Source organism: Malania oleifera, chromosome 1 (assembly GCF_029873635.1).
Source record: "Malania oleifera isolate guangnan ecotype guangnan chromosome 1, ASM2987363v1, whole genome shotgun sequence".
Lineage (NCBI taxonomy): Eukaryota > Viridiplantae > Streptophyta > Magnoliopsida > Santalales > Ximeniaceae > Malania > Malania oleifera.
Window position 1 is genome coordinate 146963009 of NC_080417.1, and position 16871 is coordinate 146979879.

A 16871-nucleotide genomic window follows, 5' to 3' on the forward strand; every position below is an offset into this window, starting at 1 on the left:
ATATAAGGAAGGCAATAGTGCTACTGATTTTCTTGTTAAAGAAGGAGAAAGGAGAAATAATGTAATCTACGAAAAACAACACCTTTTTACCATGTTATCTGAAAGGTATCCTTTGGATGAATATGTGAGGTCTTGTTTCCGTTCGTCGTTAGTTCGTCTTTAGAGTTTCGTTTGGTGTATTTTATTTTGTTTTTTTGGTTGTTTTTATGTTTTTTTTTTCCTTTGTTAGTTATATTTAATTTTGTTTGTCCTAATTTGGTTGGTTGATGTTCACTTGTAACTATGGTATTCTTCTGCCAAAAGTAAGGGTTTATTAATAAATAAATAGAGGTACCGCCCTCTTTTACCAAAAAAAGAAAGAAAAGAAAAGTCAATATTTTGTGCATACCTCGACAAGAACACTTGAATAATACAATTAAACAAAATTAGCAAGTAAACATCCTGAACTACCCCAATTTTTTTTAAACATTAATGAATTAAAGTAAAATTTTGAATCCATTCTTTGGAATTTACCACTTCATACTTTTTGTGAGATTTAACTAATTTTTAGAGGCCAGCGTCCTTGGTAGTTGGTACTTCTTGAAACGTCACCGTTTCTATATGAAGTAACGGTCGGCGGTAAACGCAGACGCCGATTAACCGCAACCCTGTATTATTATCACAAAATATCACTACACTGAAAAAAGAGGATAGCAGAAGAGCTTCGCCGTTTCAACAACTAAGCTATTTTAAGAAACTCCCAGAAGAATTCCATATGATTCTTGTTCAGGCACACCCTTTTCTCTTTCAACCTTCTCTTTCTCCGGTTCTTCCTAGGTACCTTTCTTTCGAATTTCGATCTGGGTTTTCATATTTCTTTTTGAATAATTTTTCTCTATTTTTTTTGGCTTGCTTTTATCTGATAGCTCTACGTTTGATTTCTCTTACGAATTTTATTTTTTGTTTTCTTGGGTTTTCTCTGCATTTTGTTTTGTAATCGATTGTTGGTTTTGAGGGAATATCTCATTCCTCTGGTTGCTTAGAAAATTGAGGAAAAAAAAAAAAAAATTGTCAAGGCTGTTTTCTGTTGCCTTTTGTTTTATAATGTAAAAAAAAAAATGAACTCAATCAAGCAATTAGTTGAAATAGGCTAATCTGAGTAGAGTTCTTTGGGTTTTTGTTCTTTGAATTTTTCATTTTTTCTCAGCAACCAAATGGTGCCCATAACTATGGGAAGATTCTCATTGATTTTAGAGGTTACCCGTGAGAAAAAAAGAAATGGCAAAAATGCCGTTGATTTGCTATAAATGGCAGTTAAATTATGGGTATGTTTCAATTTTAATGTTTACCTGACGGAGATTATTGTCTGAATTTAAACCATCTTTGATGGTGCAAGGTCATGCTTTAAAATTTTTTATTAATGCTTGAGAGTTTTGCCCTAAAAAGAGAGGAAATGATCAGTGCATCTAATGTAAATCTAAGGGCTGTCCGGTATCATTTCTAGCTTTTATTTTTTTGTTTTCGTTCCTGTACAATAAACGAATAGATTATGACAAATACATTTGTTTACAATGCTAATTTTCTTTTTTGATGTCGGTTTCAGTTCTTTTGGAAAAATTTGAAAAATTGTTTTCTATTGTTTTAGCAATATGTAACCAGAGTACTTTAATATCCAGAATAAACTTGTGGATTCAAATCATTCATTTTTATATAGAATTTTTAACAAAAATTAAAATAAAATGACCTAAAATATAGTTAAAAATATAAAAATATCCATAATTATCAGGTAAAATAATTATAATAATTTATTTTTCTTATAATATCTTAAATTAGTATTTTTATTATTATTTTAATGATTTTTTTTTAAAAAAAATTATTTGATCAAGGAAACAATGAGTGTTTATTCAATCAAATTTTTAGTTTATCTTAATTTTAAAAATATTAACCAAAGTATTTCATTTTTTTAGTTTTTAGTTTTTGTTTCAAATTTTTGTTTTCATTTTCATAATTTTTGATTGTGATACCAAACAGCCTGTAAGTTTGTTTCCAATTAGAAATGGTTAAACTTGCTGAACTTTGGGATCATTGAGGTTGCACTCCCCTCTTTTTGATGAGTTCACACACAATAGTATTATATCTCGCCAAATTTCCTACTTTCGTTGTATGCTTCCTATTTCCTCTCAAGATTAAAGAATCACTGAAGACCCTCCCTTAAATCAACTTGTTTAATGAGCTCTTGTGTTTTATTTTATAATATTAAATGCTCTTGTTCTGCCCTTTCAGAGGTTGTCCAGGCATATCAGCCTTAAGGTGCTCGGCTGAGCATCCCACATCAAGTAAGGCTGTGGTCAGATGTTTATTATCTGGGCTCACTGCATCATGTATATTTCTTTCCCAATCAAACCAGGTTAGTTGTTCCCATTTGCTGTTATATTTTATGAATTGCTATTATGAGATGTTCTGATTCAGATATGAAGGTCTAACATGACATTAAACTTGCATTTGCAACACTGGTGTAAATACTGTTCATTACACATAATACAGAATGTAGGTGTTAAGAGGCAGAACTTACACTTTTTCACTTTGGTGTGTGCACTGTTTCTTCTACAAAGAGTATCACAGAATATAGGCATTGAGGACCTGAGGTAGAACGTAATCATTTTATGGGTTCCTTAACAGTTATTGCAAAAACTTCAGCTTTGTTAAATTAGCCTGAGCAACATTTGATCCGGCTTTGTTTGAATCCTTTCCAACGTTTCTTCCCCAATATAGCTAAGGAATTTCTACAATCAGTTCTAGGAAGCATAGGAGATTTGCAAAATGAACTGGACAATCTGCAGGCTGGTGTAATAATCCAGTCTTGTTTCCTTTCCAATGTTTCTTCCCCAGTATAGCTGACGAATTTCAAAGATTAAGTTCTGGGAAGCATAAGAGATCTACAAAATGATCTGGACAATCTGCAGGCTAGTGTAAAAAGATGCACTCTGGTTATTTCTAAGATTTTGAAGTATGGGATAAAATTTTTAAGGCTTTTCTGGTATCATTTCTATTTTCAGTTTTCTATTTTCATTTCTATATAGTAAAAAAATAGATTATGAAAATGTGTTTGCTTACATTACCGGTTTTATGATTCTATTGATGGTTTTCAACTATTTGAGAAAAAACCGGAAACCATATTTTATGGTTTTAGTTGTTTGGCAACCTATTGTTAGAATATTTTAGGTTTTTTTAGCATCTAGAATTTACTTTTTTAGATTAAATCATTTATTTTATTCATACTTTTTGATTAAAAATAAAATAAAATGATGAATTTAAAATATAATTAATAAAAATGAACATGAAATTTTAAAAGATTTAAAAATAATAAGTCATTTACAAAATATTTTTACTATAGTTCAATTGTGAAATATGATAAAATTGTTATTGTAAAGTGAATTTTGAATTATAATCATTAAGTAAAATAATTATAATAATTTTTGTTTTTATTATAATATTATATTTATATTATTTTTTACTTTTATTATTTTGATCATATTTTTGTAATTATTATTTGATTCAAGGACAAAAATGAGCATTGTCTGATTAAGTTTTTAGTTTATTTTATTTTTAAAGATATTAACCAAACACGTTGTTGGTTTTCAGTTTTTAGTTTTTGTTTATATAAATTTTGATAGTGATATCAAACAGCCCCTTAGCTGTTTTGAAGATCATAACATTTTTCTTGGTAGCAGGTTGTTTTGGCAGATAAAATTGATCACCATAATTTATACCTGCTAGCAAGTGCCACAAATAACAAAGTAACGCTGCCACTTGATGAGAAGTCAGATGAAAAAAGTGGGATGTTAATGATGATGAGAGGTATGACAGCTAAGAATTTTGACCCAATCAGATATTCTGGTAGATGGTTTGAAGTAGCTTCCCTGAAACGTGGATTTGCTGGGCAAGGTCAACAAGACTGCCACTGCACTCAGGTAAATGCTAAGGGCAGGTTGGTTGTGACTTGTAACCTGTCATCAAGATATTCAGCTTTGGGAAGTGGTCTACATGAAAGTGAAGAACCTATTTTTCTCACCTCTTGAGTATTACATAGACATGGTCCATAGCAAAAAGGGGGAAAAGAGCTAATCAGTGCTGTCCAACTCACAAACAATATTTTGGTTAAACCGGACCATAAACCATCACTTTTAAGATAATAAACTGCTTGGTTGTTAGGGATGTTGAGCTCTAGCCTATTGAAGTGAGCATGACTTGAACAGTGGTGAAATTTGGATGCTCCTAAATAGATATTGTGTGCAGAAGAAACAATTTGCTTGAAGGCCAAGATCTACATTACTTTTATTTTTTGAGGTCATTTTTCAGTATAGGGTTCTTTCTGCGAATCCATTTTACCCACATATTTCTTATGCTCAAAATATTCCATATGGTCTCTTTGTAGGGTGTATATACATTTGATATGGCAGCACCTTCTATCCAGGTTGATACCTTCTGTGTTCATGGGGGTCCTGATGGATATATCACTGGCATAAGGGGAAACGTTCAATGCCTTTCAGAACAAGATTTGGACAAGAATGAAACAGATCTAGAAAAGCAAGAGATGATTAAAGAGAAGTGTTTTCTTCGTTTTCCCACTTTGCCTTTTATCCCAAAGGAGCCATATGATGTGATTGCTACAGATTACGACAGTTTTTCGCTTGTTTCAGGTGCAAAAGACAGAAGTTTTATTCAGGTAATTGCTCATTTGAATAAGATAGCGCTACATATAGAGATATTGTGTACATATGATTACTTGGTAGAATTATGTTGCGACTTCTTTTCTAGTTAACTTGTGCATTTATAATAGATTGAAATTGCATTTTTATTTGTTGAATTTGTCAAATCCCATTTAGGTTCTTGTTGATGCAAGTCAAATTTACATTTTCACTTCCATAACTTGACTTAAGAAATTTTACAGTTTAGTAATCATATTGCTAGCATTTGGTCTACTTTCTATCAAACATAAGGCAAGTAATAGATAAGCCAAGCATCACTAAGTGTGTGGTTGGTTTTACATTTTGAAATGCTTTTGGAGGTTGCAGTCAGCAGTTAATGCATTCGGTAATTCTAAGCAATTCGCAAATGCTAAAATGAACTTTTTCAAGTGTTCGGTAATGTTACTAACTTTTGCGGTTGGTGCTTTCAAAAGGATAATAAAATAAAACCAGTTCAGCAAAAGCTCCAAATTTTAGCCTTTTTGCTCGCAACCTCCAATAGCAACAGCTACAACAACCGTGATTTGCAACAGCAACTGATTGTACTAGCAACTGCCAACTACAATGCCAAGCGGACCCTGAATCATTCTCTCCATCTGAATGAAGAGTCAACTCTCACCAACACCATTGCTTTGTTGTATATGGTCAGCTTATCCAGACATCAAATTATTCTGTAATTTGGTCAAAATTCAGAAAGCATGAGCAACACTTCTAAATGCGGTCAATGGTCAACCCGGCTCAAGGCTTGGCCAGTAATGCAGTTCACCTCATCTTTTTCCTTCTATGGTTTTCTTAAAGCCATCATTGATTGTGTAAGTTCACAGGCCATATACAAGTTTATCCATCTTTCGACAATTCCTTTTTTACACCTCACATCTCATTTTATCTTCGAGACTGCAACCCTGTAGATACTGAACCAATCATATATCCATTATCATTCATCATGCAGCTGCTTGCACCTTGTTACAATCTCTTTTCATTGCCATACATTTCATCATAGCTTACCATTTTCCCACTCCAATGCTAGCCTTGTAATTTGCCACTCACTTGCTGCTGTAGTTCATGCTTCATAAAATAAAAATAAAAACGGTGAAGCGCTGCATATTAGATATGTTCCACTCTCTAATCATCATTTTGATAGGGGATGCAGTAATAATGCTATTAATTCATGGCTGCTAACAATAAATTTTGGTATCAATATTTCAGATCTACTCAAGGACACCTGACCCTGGACCTGAATTTATAGAGAAGTACAAGAGTTACTTGGCAAACTTCGGGTATGACCCAAGCAAAATCAAGGACACTCCGCAGGATTGTGAGGTTATGTCTAACAGTCAGCTAGCAGCGATGATGTCCATGTCTGGAATGCAACAGGCTCTAACCAACCAGTTTCCTGATCTAAAATTGAAGGGCCCCATTGAACTTAACCCATTCACAAGTACATTCGACACATTGAAGAAGCTGGTTCAGCTTTATTTCAAGTAGCTTTGCAGCTTCTTGAATTGTCATTGTGCTTTTGTATCCGTATGTATAGAACTGTTGGAGGCAGCATACACAAATTCTCCCCCTAATGGCAATATTTTTCTTGATAATTTGGTTGTGAGATGGATGTATTTGAACAGCTCTTCTGGAAGAGGGGTTTTGTGTTTCTGATCAAATGCTTATGGACTATTTTCCTAGGAAAGATTTTAACATCTCAGAAGACCATAAGAAGTTGGCCACCTTCTCTTTTTCCTCTCCTCTAGTTTCTTAATGTCTCACTCCAATAACTTTAAATATTTCAGGAAATCCAAAAAGCCATGCTTAGCAAGCTTCGAGGTAGAGGAGATTTAGATACTGTAGTGAGGGTAAGTAATTGCGGGACAGGATTATGCTTTTGCTTTGTGTATTTTGGGATATATATTATGGATCTAAGGGGAAATATGTGTGTATTCTGATGGTATTAGAACTCTAGTATTGTATTAGGGATTTTTATGTTTCTGCTGCTATGATTAAAACAGATATGATATCAAAATGTGTGTATGATATACAGTGCTCCGTGCCCTCCAGGTTCGGTATGTTACAATTATGGTATCAGAGCTGTCATATGATGACATTAATATTATGTTTATTATGCAATATTTTGGGGTCGCGATCAAGATTTTATTTGAAAAAAAAAAGGAGAAAAGAAACTAAGAAAACTCATTTCCACTATTTTTCTCTATGTCAACTATTTAAAAAGCAAATTTGTTCTAATAGAATTAAAAATTAAGACAAATTAAATGTTAGCAATGTTTAAAATTAAATTTTTATTTATTCATTTGGTATTTTTTATATTTTTTTTTTCTCACTTCTTTGATAACAAAATATAAAAAGGTGAATTCTTCAAAAAAAAAAAAAAAATTTCTAATATTTTCCAAGTTTCATATGGGGGACCTAAATGTCCTTTTCACTACAATTTCTCTTTACTAAGAACATTGATGAAGGGATTTGCAAAATAGAAATGAAAGATTTGATCTTGAATCATTTGAACAAGTAGGAACACCTCCTCTCTTAACATCTCTATCTTATGGTAGAAGTGTGAAGAGAGCTGTGGCGGATACAGGACCTAGAGTTAATGGGGGCTTAGACTCTACATAATATATTTTAATTTTTTAAGATTTATTTCATACACAAGATTTTTAAGTTTTTTCAGTTAATTATTTGTAATTGTGAAATATTATATTGTTATTTTGGACATTGCAACGGAGTAGTAATTAAATTTTTTTTTAAAGCTAACTTCTCACTACTTTGATTTTTATTTCAAAAAAAAAAAAAAAAAAAACCACCTTACAATTATCCTCGAAGAGCTTTCATGTTTTGGGATTCACCATAATATGAGACTTGTTTGGCCATCACGTTTTTTTAATCCCTTTCCCTGTTTTCTTCAATGGCCAGAGTCCACTTTCAATTTTCAAGTTTATTTCCACTTCATGATTTTTCTCCATTGCGAATCAAATGCTCATATAAATTATTCTTTTGAATTTTTACAGGAAGCAAATATTTTATTTTTAGTTTGAGAGAGATAGTTGAGATAATAAAAGGAAATAATTTTTAGGTTACAAGGATTATCAATGATTAAGGTTTGAAATTTATACATGGAAAGTCCAAAGTTCGAATCTTGATTTTGCATTGTGTAAAAACCCCCCAAACATGCATAGCAGAATATATAATTGTGTAAAAGGATCAAACAAAACAATGCAGCAATCTAATGGTGAATGCAGAATACAACCACAGCAAATAAAGAAAGCAATAATAAGAACAATGACACTAAAAATTACATGGTTCGGCAATGTCTACATCAACGGGAGCAAACGACAAGAATTCACTGTCGCCTTATCCAAATTACATGAATAATACATGAATCCTCTCAAGTACGCTCTCAACCGCACTTTGGCACCCTTGGCACACAAAAAGGCACAAAAGCACACTATATACAACGTAATCTATGTTTATATAATCTTCCTCGGAAGTTTCTCTCCGAAATCCAACCAAAATAACATCCAATTATTCAAAATTCAAAAATCTGCGTAGGCTGTTCCGAGCCAAACTGTTGACAGTTTTAGACAAACCATCAATAATTTTAGACAGAATAGAGATACTGCTTCCTGCTGCATTGTTGCTCTCAGATTTTCTTCATTTCTTTCCTTTGAATGTGAGCCACATTCGTAACACTGAGAAATACATAATATAAGGGTTTTTGTTAGGCATCTTAACATTATTTGTAATGTAGCTTTGATAATGTAATTCTCTTCACATGCTGCTCCATTAAAACTATAATTTCCATTTGTGGCTTTAGCAGTTGAATGATTTGATTTAAAAAAAAAAAAAGTAATTGGGATGTTTACGTTTTGACTTTCAGTAGTTTGTAATATGAATAAACAGTTGAGGCTCCAAAAACTTATTTGATGAATTTTTCACAATGCCATCTAACATCTTCTACTGCAAATAAAATTTTAAATTTTTGAAACAATTTGGGCTATTTCTTTTGAATATTTGCAGGCATGAATCCATATTTACGTATTTTAAATAGTGATACATATTTGTCTTGATCTCGCTTCTCTTTCATCTCAAGCCTGATGTACGATAATTATTTATTTATTTGCAAGCATATTTCATTTAATTGTAAAAACCAATACAATTATTCTTATAACATGAATTTCAAACTTTGAATTTGAATTTGTGTGAATTTAAAAGAAATTCAATACAATTTATACTTTGTTTTTATCCAAATCCACACAAATATAAATTTAAGACGTAAAATCTATACTACTAAACTCAATGCGGGTATAATTTTTTTTTTTTTTTGTTTGCTCCTGACAAGGGTTGAAGCTTTTGACATTCCAATGCAATTAGTATGAATGACAGGAGACAAAGAACAATGAGCAAATTTTGGAGTTAGCTTGCATGGTTCAATCTGATATGGTGAAATCTAAATTTATAAATGAGGAAGTTAAGGGATCTGCTGGGGGTAGAGAAATTTCCAAACTCCTTTCATGTGAAATTTCTGATTCTTAATACAAGGCAATGGTCTCTACGACTACAAGTCTGTGAAGTGTCGATATGTAATTGTACAATTGCTTTTCACTTTCCTAGTTGCTTACTAGTAGAAAAATGCATGCTTTTCAATTCTTTTAACTCTATAATTCTCTTCCATTTATGATCATATGCGGAGTAGGGTAGCCCTTCAGAACTAGTTTAGTCAAAAAAGAAGCTTATGGCAAGATTAAAACATCACACAAAATTCAAAGAAAAAAAAAATGATGGTTAAAACATATGGATTGTTAACAGAAAAAACTGTACTCTAGATGAAGATTTAGATTATGCCTTCTGAGCTGAAAAATTTAGGATGAAATCCCTGATTTCACTGCTGGCAGCTCTCTCAAGCGCTGTTTGTCCATCTGCGTCCTTCACGGTATAACTTGCTCCAGCTCTTAGTAGCTCCTCAACTTTGGGCATGTCACCTTCTGAGGAAGCCATCATCAACAATATGTCAACTGGATGGATGTTCAGGCTTAAAAGTGCCTCCATCTTATCGTAGGAACCCTCAACAGCAAGCATTCCCATGTAGTTGAAGTACTGCAAGTAAAATCAGCTGTTTAACCTTTACTCGGTTAATGCAATTGGCAGTTCATATGCTTGGCTCATCACCTTTTCTGATTAGTTATATGCATAGATAGATGCTGGTACAAACAATATATAACATAAGGCAATTTAAGATTCAGAATAACTGCTGCACAACCCTTACCAAAGTCTGGTACTTTATATTTAAGATATCTAACAATGAACAAGAAAAAAAAAAAGAAAAGGGCAGCCCGGTGTACAAAGCTGCTGTGTATGCGGGGTTCAGGAAAAGGGCGGATCATAATGAGTTTATAGTACGCAGCTTTACCTTAAATTTTTGCAAGAGACTATTTTTACGCCTCGAACCCATGAACTCCAAGTCACATGGCAACAACTTTACCATTGCACCTAAACTCCCCTTCATACCTAACGACACAATACTTGAAATCTTCCGGCCAGTAAGCATTGAAAATCATAATTCTCAGTACTGAAATTGAGCAGGCAGGTATTAAAATTACAAGCTTATGGATCTTTTCTATGGTATTCTAATGCAGTTCCCCATTTGAGAACTCCTTACAGTTTCCCATTGAAAATCAGTGTTCACAAATCTACAAGAAGGGAATATAATGTCATAATCATTCAGTTTCAATCTTGACCTTCTTTGTATGCCTCCATTCAACCTCATAGAAAGGTAACTACCTCTGACTTTCAAATGGGCTTTGCTAGGTAATAAAGATTCTCATATTTATTTCTTTTGTTAGATTTTTTAAAAACCAAAGACTAAGGATAATAAGAAAAGCTAATTTAGAGACTGCAAAAAACTGAATTTTATTGAGCAACAAACTATCTATTTATACAGCATAATGAAAACTGAATTGCAGAAAAATCTGGTACATGTTGAGCATAACGGCTAAGTGCCTAAAAATTAACATGAAGAAATGGTCAAAATCCTAAAGAATAGCAACAAATAAGACTGATTCAGCTTCATGAGTCATGCCAGTCAACACTCCTCCTTGACTTTGGAGCTGCATACACCAAGCTTCTGCCCCAAGAATTCATATCTAATCTTCGGAAGTGCCTTTTTTAGGATTTCAACACTTTGATTTTCTGTTTTGCAGTAGATCAGCTGCACTTCTCCTTCCCTTTGTACCTCTCTTAGAAGATAAAATTTTATTTTGAAGTGTTTTGTTTTGCCATGGAACACTGGATTATTAGCTATTGAAATTGCAGCTTGGTTGTCCACAAATATTTGTGTGCCTTTTTGTTGTTCCATATGCAAATCTGTCATAAGTTTCTTGATCCAAAGGACTTGATTCACAGCAGCAGCAGCAGCTACATATTCTGCTTCTGCTGTGTATTGAGCTATGACTTCTTGCTTCTTAGAACACCATGAAAAAATCCCAGAACCAAAGCTAAAACAGTAACTTGAGGTGCTTCTCATATCATCATCACATCCAGCCCAATCACTATCAGAATAACCATGGAGACTGAAGTTTTTAACTTGACTGAATCTTATTCCATAATCAATTGTTACCTCAACATACCTAAGAATTATTTTTTCTGCTTGAAAATGAATTTCACTAGAACAATGCGTTGCGTGCATGATATCTAGCCTGGTTGCAGTTAAATACATTAGGCAGCCTATTAGGCTCCTGTACAGCCTTTCATCCACCTTTTCAGCTCCATCTTCTCTGCAAAACTTCTCCTTTTGATTTATTGGAGTTGCAGTTGGCTTGCACTCTTCCATGTTGAATTTCTTGAGGACTTCCTTTGCATATTTATGCTGGCATAGAAATATTTCATTTTTCTTTTGATGTACCGGCATACCAAGGAAGAATGCCATCCTCCCAAGGTCTGTCATTTCAAAGACATCTTTCATTTCTTCTTTAAACTTGTTAATCAACTCCTTGTTACTTCCTGTAATGAGTAGATTATCTACATACAAAGATACCACAAGCATTTCATCATCAGTCATCTTGATATATAAAGTAGATTCACTCAGACTTTTTTCAAAGCCTAAGTTCACTAAGTGTGCATCAATTCTGCTATACCAAGACCTTGGTGCCTATTTTAAACCATACAAGGTTTTTTTTTCAATTGATATACATTCTCCTCGTGCCCTTGAAAAACAAACCCTTCAAGTTGCTCCACAAAAATTTCTTCCTCCAAGTATCCATTCAAAAAGGCTGACTTGACATCCATTTGGTGTATAACCCAGCCTTTTTGTGCAGCAAGAGCCAGCAACATCCTTATGGTATCTAACCTGGCAACTGGGGCAAAAGTTTCAAAAAAATCTACTCCAACATCTAGGCATATCCCTTGACAACAAGTCTTGCCTTGTGCTTGTTTACAGAACCATCAGGATTGAGCTTGGTCCTATAAACCCATAAGACTCCTATAGCTTTCTTGTGTTTAGGTCTAGTTACCAACTTCCATGTCTGGTTCTTTTCAATCATCTTTAGCTCTTTTCAATCATCTTTAGCTCCTCCTTCATTGTAGCTATCCACTTCTAATCAGTTACAGCTTCTTCATACCCTGTAGGATCCATTATAGCAACATTACACCTCTAATATATGTCAGAGAGTGATCTGATTCTTCTAACAGGTTCATCATCCATATCATCATTTTCCTCCTGAAGCTCAAGCTTCTTATCATTCTCCCAACTCCAGTTATCTAACTCAAGGAATTAAACATCCCTGCTGACAATTACTTTGTTGTTTTGTGGTATGTAGATCCTGTAGGCCTTTGAAATTGAGCTATAGCCTACAAAAATCCCAAATTCTGCATTTTTGTCCAATTTGTTTCTCTTAACTTGAGGGATGTAAGAGAAACATAGGCAACCAAATGTCTTCAGATTAAGCAACTTTGGTTTATAGTCATACCATACTTCAAATGGAGTCTTTTTCAGCAAAGCTTTTGTTGGCAATCTGTTTAGCAGAAAAATTATTGTATTTACAACCTCGGCCCAAAATTTCTTTGGCAGCCCTTTGTCATGAAGCAAGCACCTTGTCATCTCCATAATTGTCCGGTTTTCCCTCTCCACAACATCATTCTATTGAGGAGTGTAAGGTGCTGTCAACTGATGTTTGATGCCTGCATCTTCACAAAACTTGCTAAATTTTCCAGAGGTATATTCAGTTCCATTATTAGACCTGATCACTTGCATTTTGCATTCACTTTAAGTTTCAATCCAAGCTTTAAAGTTCCCAAAGATGTCAGCAACCTCAGATTTAAGCTTCATAAAATAAATCCAGCACATTCTTGAGGAATCATCAATGAAATAATATAATACGTATTGTCATTCAATGATGGTGTTTTCATTGGTCCTCCCATGTCTGTGTGTATTAATTGCAGCTTCTTTGTAGCCCTCCAAGCCTTGTTTTGTTGAAAAGGAAGCTTGGTCTACTTCCCATACTAACAGGCAGCACATTTAGGAGGCTCCTCCTCTAATTTAGGCAAGTATTTCACCAGACTGTTCTTCTTCATGAAAAGTAGAGCGACATGATAGAAATGCCCCAATCTCTTCTGCCAAAGCACTGTATAGCTACCTTCTTTGTATACAACAGTCTGCTTCTCTTTCATCAAATCCAAGGCAAAGCTTTTACCTTTCATTTGAACTTTGAACACCTCTATGTCTTTTGTATCTTTAATCACACAGTTTCTGTCTTCAAACAACACCTTATAGCCTTTCTTCAACAACTGAGTAACACTCAAAAGGTTTTGATTAATTTCAGGAACATATAAAACATCAGAAATTAATTTCAACCCTGTGTGGCCTTCAATCGCTACTGTTCCCTTGCCTTTTACTACAATGTGTGCTCCATTTCCAATTTTGACTTTAGAAATAGCAGTCTTGTCAAGCTCTCTAAAGAGCTCTTGATCATAAGTCATGTGGTTTGTACAACCACTATCTATAAGTTACTAATCTGTGGTGCTGTTGGTGGCAAAGCATGATACCACAAACAGCTGCTCCTTTTGAGGTTAATCCTCAGCAGCCTTGGCTTCTCCTTATTGCTGTTGAGTCTTGCATATCCTTTCCATATGCCCTAACTGAAGGTGGAAAGACTTGAGTGTTGCTGTTTTGGCTATTTTTGTTGTTGCTTGCTTAACCTCCAGGCTTGTTGTTTTTGTTTTGTTTTGTTTTTTTTTCTTTTTGCCACCATTGTTGTTCTGTGGTTTGGCTTGAAAAGCACCCTCCACAGATCCTTTTTGCCTCATAAGCCTCCTTTGTTCTTATGCCTGCAGTGCGTTCAAAAATTATGCCAAGGTAATGCTTGACAGATCTTTTGAATTTTCCAAAGATGAAATTGTAGCCTCAAAACTTTTCAAGAATTGTGACTAGGACCTTTTGAACAATTCTAGAATCAGAAAAATCAGTACCAAGGAGTCTTACCTTGTTGACAATGCCAAGAAGTCTGTCAAAATATTCCTTGATTGTTTCTGATTCTTTCATCATTTGCATCTCAAATTCTCAGATCAAATTCAGCACTTGCATCCTTTTGACCCTTTCATTTCCTTGGTATTCTTGCTTCAAAAAATCTCAAATTTCCTTGACTGTTTTCAGTGTCATTATTCTGGTAAAAATGGTGGATGAGACTGCTGCAAACAAGGTTGCTCTTGCTTTTGATTTTCTTTGCTTCCTCTCCTTTTGATTTTTGATTTGTGCAAGAGTTGGATTGTTTGGCAGGGGTGGAGCTTCATATACTTGTTCAGCAACTTCATATAGATCATTAGCATCAAGATAGGCTTCCATTCTAACAGCTGATATCTGATAATTTGTTCCATCAAACACTGGAGGTGCAATTGTAGTGAATGAATTTTCTGAATTCATTCTGAATAGGTTGTGTTTTTTTTTTTTTGAGAGATAGGTGATAAGTGTTTAGGAATTGTGTTTGAGCTCTCTCAATTTCACAAGTCCCTCAAGATTATTGCTTTGATTCCAATCTGTTGGATTTTTTAGAAACCAAAGACTAAGGATAATAAGAGAAGCTAATTTAGAGACTGCAGAAAACTGAATTTTATTGAGCAACGAACTATCTATTTATACAGCATAATGAAAATTGAATTGTAGAAAAATCTGGTACATGTGAGCATAACGGCTAAGTGCCTAAAAATTAGCATGAAGAAATGGTCATAATCCTAAAGAAGAGCAACAAATTAAATTGATTCAGCTTCATGAGTCACGCAACATCTTTCCTATGGCTCAAAATCTGCATTCTTTGTCCTTAAGCTATCATGTACCTGTTAAGAATTCCACTTGTGAGCTTATCCCACATTGGAAAATTAAAGTGGATGATGGGTGCTTATATACACGGACCCAAGACCCAATAAGCTTAAGTTTTCGAGTCAAGTTGGTATTCACCCATGTATATCAAGCCCACCCATGGGCTCCTCCGATTCCTAATCCGATTCCTAACAAGTGGTATCAGAGCCGACGGTTCATAAGTTTAGGTAAGTGACATCGTAAAAAGTCGAGACGTGAAGCTAATTCTCCTGACGTGCTAACAGTTGGAGGACCAAATGTGTGGCTGAGGCCAATAAGGATCATCTAGGCTGCGGATGGATCCGAATAGGATCAAGACGTGAGAGGTAGGATTGATTCGGAGGCACGTGGAATGCAATCCGACGCACGTAAGGCGCCAGTGGTAAGGCCCACTTAAGCAACTGTTGGAGAATTGGACTTACTCTCATAAGGGAGACGATATCCGTTCAAGGGGGAGTAGTTAGAACTCACAAGTGAGGGGGAGATTGTTGAGAATTCTACTTGTGAACTTGTCCCACATTGGAAAATTAGAGTAGATGATGGGTGCTTATATACATGGTTGGACCCAAGACCCAATAGATTTAAGCTTTTGGGTCAAGTTGTTGTTCACCCATGTGTATCAAGCCCACCCATGGGTTCCTCCGATTCCTAACAGTACCCAATATTTGCAGAGAAACACCTGTACCTGGATCTCGTCATTAAACTTCTGAGCTAAAAAGGGTGGCAAAGGGGTGGAGTGAATACTCTGGCCTTTAGTAAAGTGTCTCCGCAACTCTGAGTCTGCATGTCATATCTCCTACGCTATCCCATATTTCCCTTTCCATTCCTTTACAACATGCTGTCTTTTGATCAATTAGATCAACATTTAGGAGATGAATTGGTTCTTCATGAATTAAAAAAAAAATGCAAACAGGCAATGCAATTGAAGAGAAACCCATAATTGCAGCAAATTTTAAGCAAAGTACTAAATCTGGGAAAAGGGGGAAAAAATCCATATTCCATTATCTAATTTCTCATGTTCATATATAATTGCTAACATCAAATCATACCAAAAAGAGGAAAAAAAGAACATAGTCAATAATTATTGACTCTAACAACCCATTAATCTAACAACTCCAAAGTTCAAAATCTGAAAAAAAAAAATTTTTTTTTTAAAAACAGTTCGTTCACAATACCCACATACCACATTGGCACATTCACATGAGAGAGAGAGAGAGAGAGAGAGAGAGAGAGAGAGAGAGAGAGAGAGAAAGAGGACCTGTTCGACGTCGTCACGGTCGAAATCGTCACGGGATTGGCTGCCATAAATGCCGGCGCCTTCAGCATCGACGCCGCTTTTACCGAATTTGAACCAGCACATGGCTCTGGAGCCATTGGAAGGTCCGATTCTGGAAGGTCCGAAGCATCCGACCCTCTTTCGGACACCCAGAAGCTGAGAACTGAGTTTGGAGAAGGAAGAAGAAGTACGAGGAATTGAGGTGATGTGCAGCGGAATAGCAGTGAAGGGTACTGAAGCCATGGCTGAGCCTCAGTGACTAACCTGCAAAACCCAATAAACAGCCTTATCCCCTCAACGCCATCCACTCCTTGTGTAGTAAAAAAAATTTGTGCATTTTGTTTATTCATTGGTTAACTTTTTTACTTTTGTGCATTGATTAAAACAATTTTTTTTAAAAAAAATCAGTTAATTAAATGAATTACGTGAGGAACATTTTCATAAAGATTTAATTCACGTAAGATTGTTTTTCCCACATTAAATTAAAGTTCAAAACTATTAAAGTCTCTTTTAAATTAGAGCT

At 34.7% G+C, this 16871-nt stretch overlaps 2 protein-coding genes across 4 annotated transcripts; one reads left to right on the forward strand and one right to left on the reverse strand.

Moving 5' to 3' along the window:
* Positions 1–636: 636 nt before the first annotated feature.
* Positions 637–6319, forward strand: LOC131145818 (chloroplastic lipocalin). 3 transcript variants are annotated; one of them, XM_058095004.1, is made up of 5 exons: positions 637–816; positions 2263–2386; positions 3711–3950; positions 4415–4705; positions 5934–6319. In XM_058095004.1, the coding sequence occupies exons 1-5, from the start codon at positions 755–757 to the stop codon at positions 6210–6212; spliced, it is 996 nt and encodes a 331-aa protein (XP_057950987.1). In that variant the 5' UTR covers positions 637–754; the 3' UTR covers positions 6213–6319. The 3 variants fall into 3 exon arrangements, with proteins under 3 accessions (XP_057950987.1, XP_057950994.1, XP_057950990.1); XM_058095011.1 differs by having other exon boundaries at positions 660–816; positions 4454–4705; XM_058095007.1 differs by lacking the exon at positions 5934–6319 and adding an exon at positions 5162–5492 and having other exon boundaries at positions 674–816.
* A 3123-nt stretch (positions 6320–9442) lies between these two features.
* On the reverse strand, positions 9443–16683 carry LOC131145831 (protein LHCP TRANSLOCATION DEFECT). The gene is made up of 2 exons (XM_058095017.1): positions 16331–16683; positions 9443–9824 (listed from the first exon to the last, which is right to left on the reverse strand). Exons 1-2 carry the CDS (start codon positions 16589–16591, stop codon positions 9567–9569), a joined length of 519 nt encoding a protein of 172 aa, XP_057951000.1. The 5' UTR covers positions 16592–16683; the 3' UTR covers positions 9443–9566.
* Between the last annotated feature and the right edge of the window lie 188 nt (positions 16684–16871).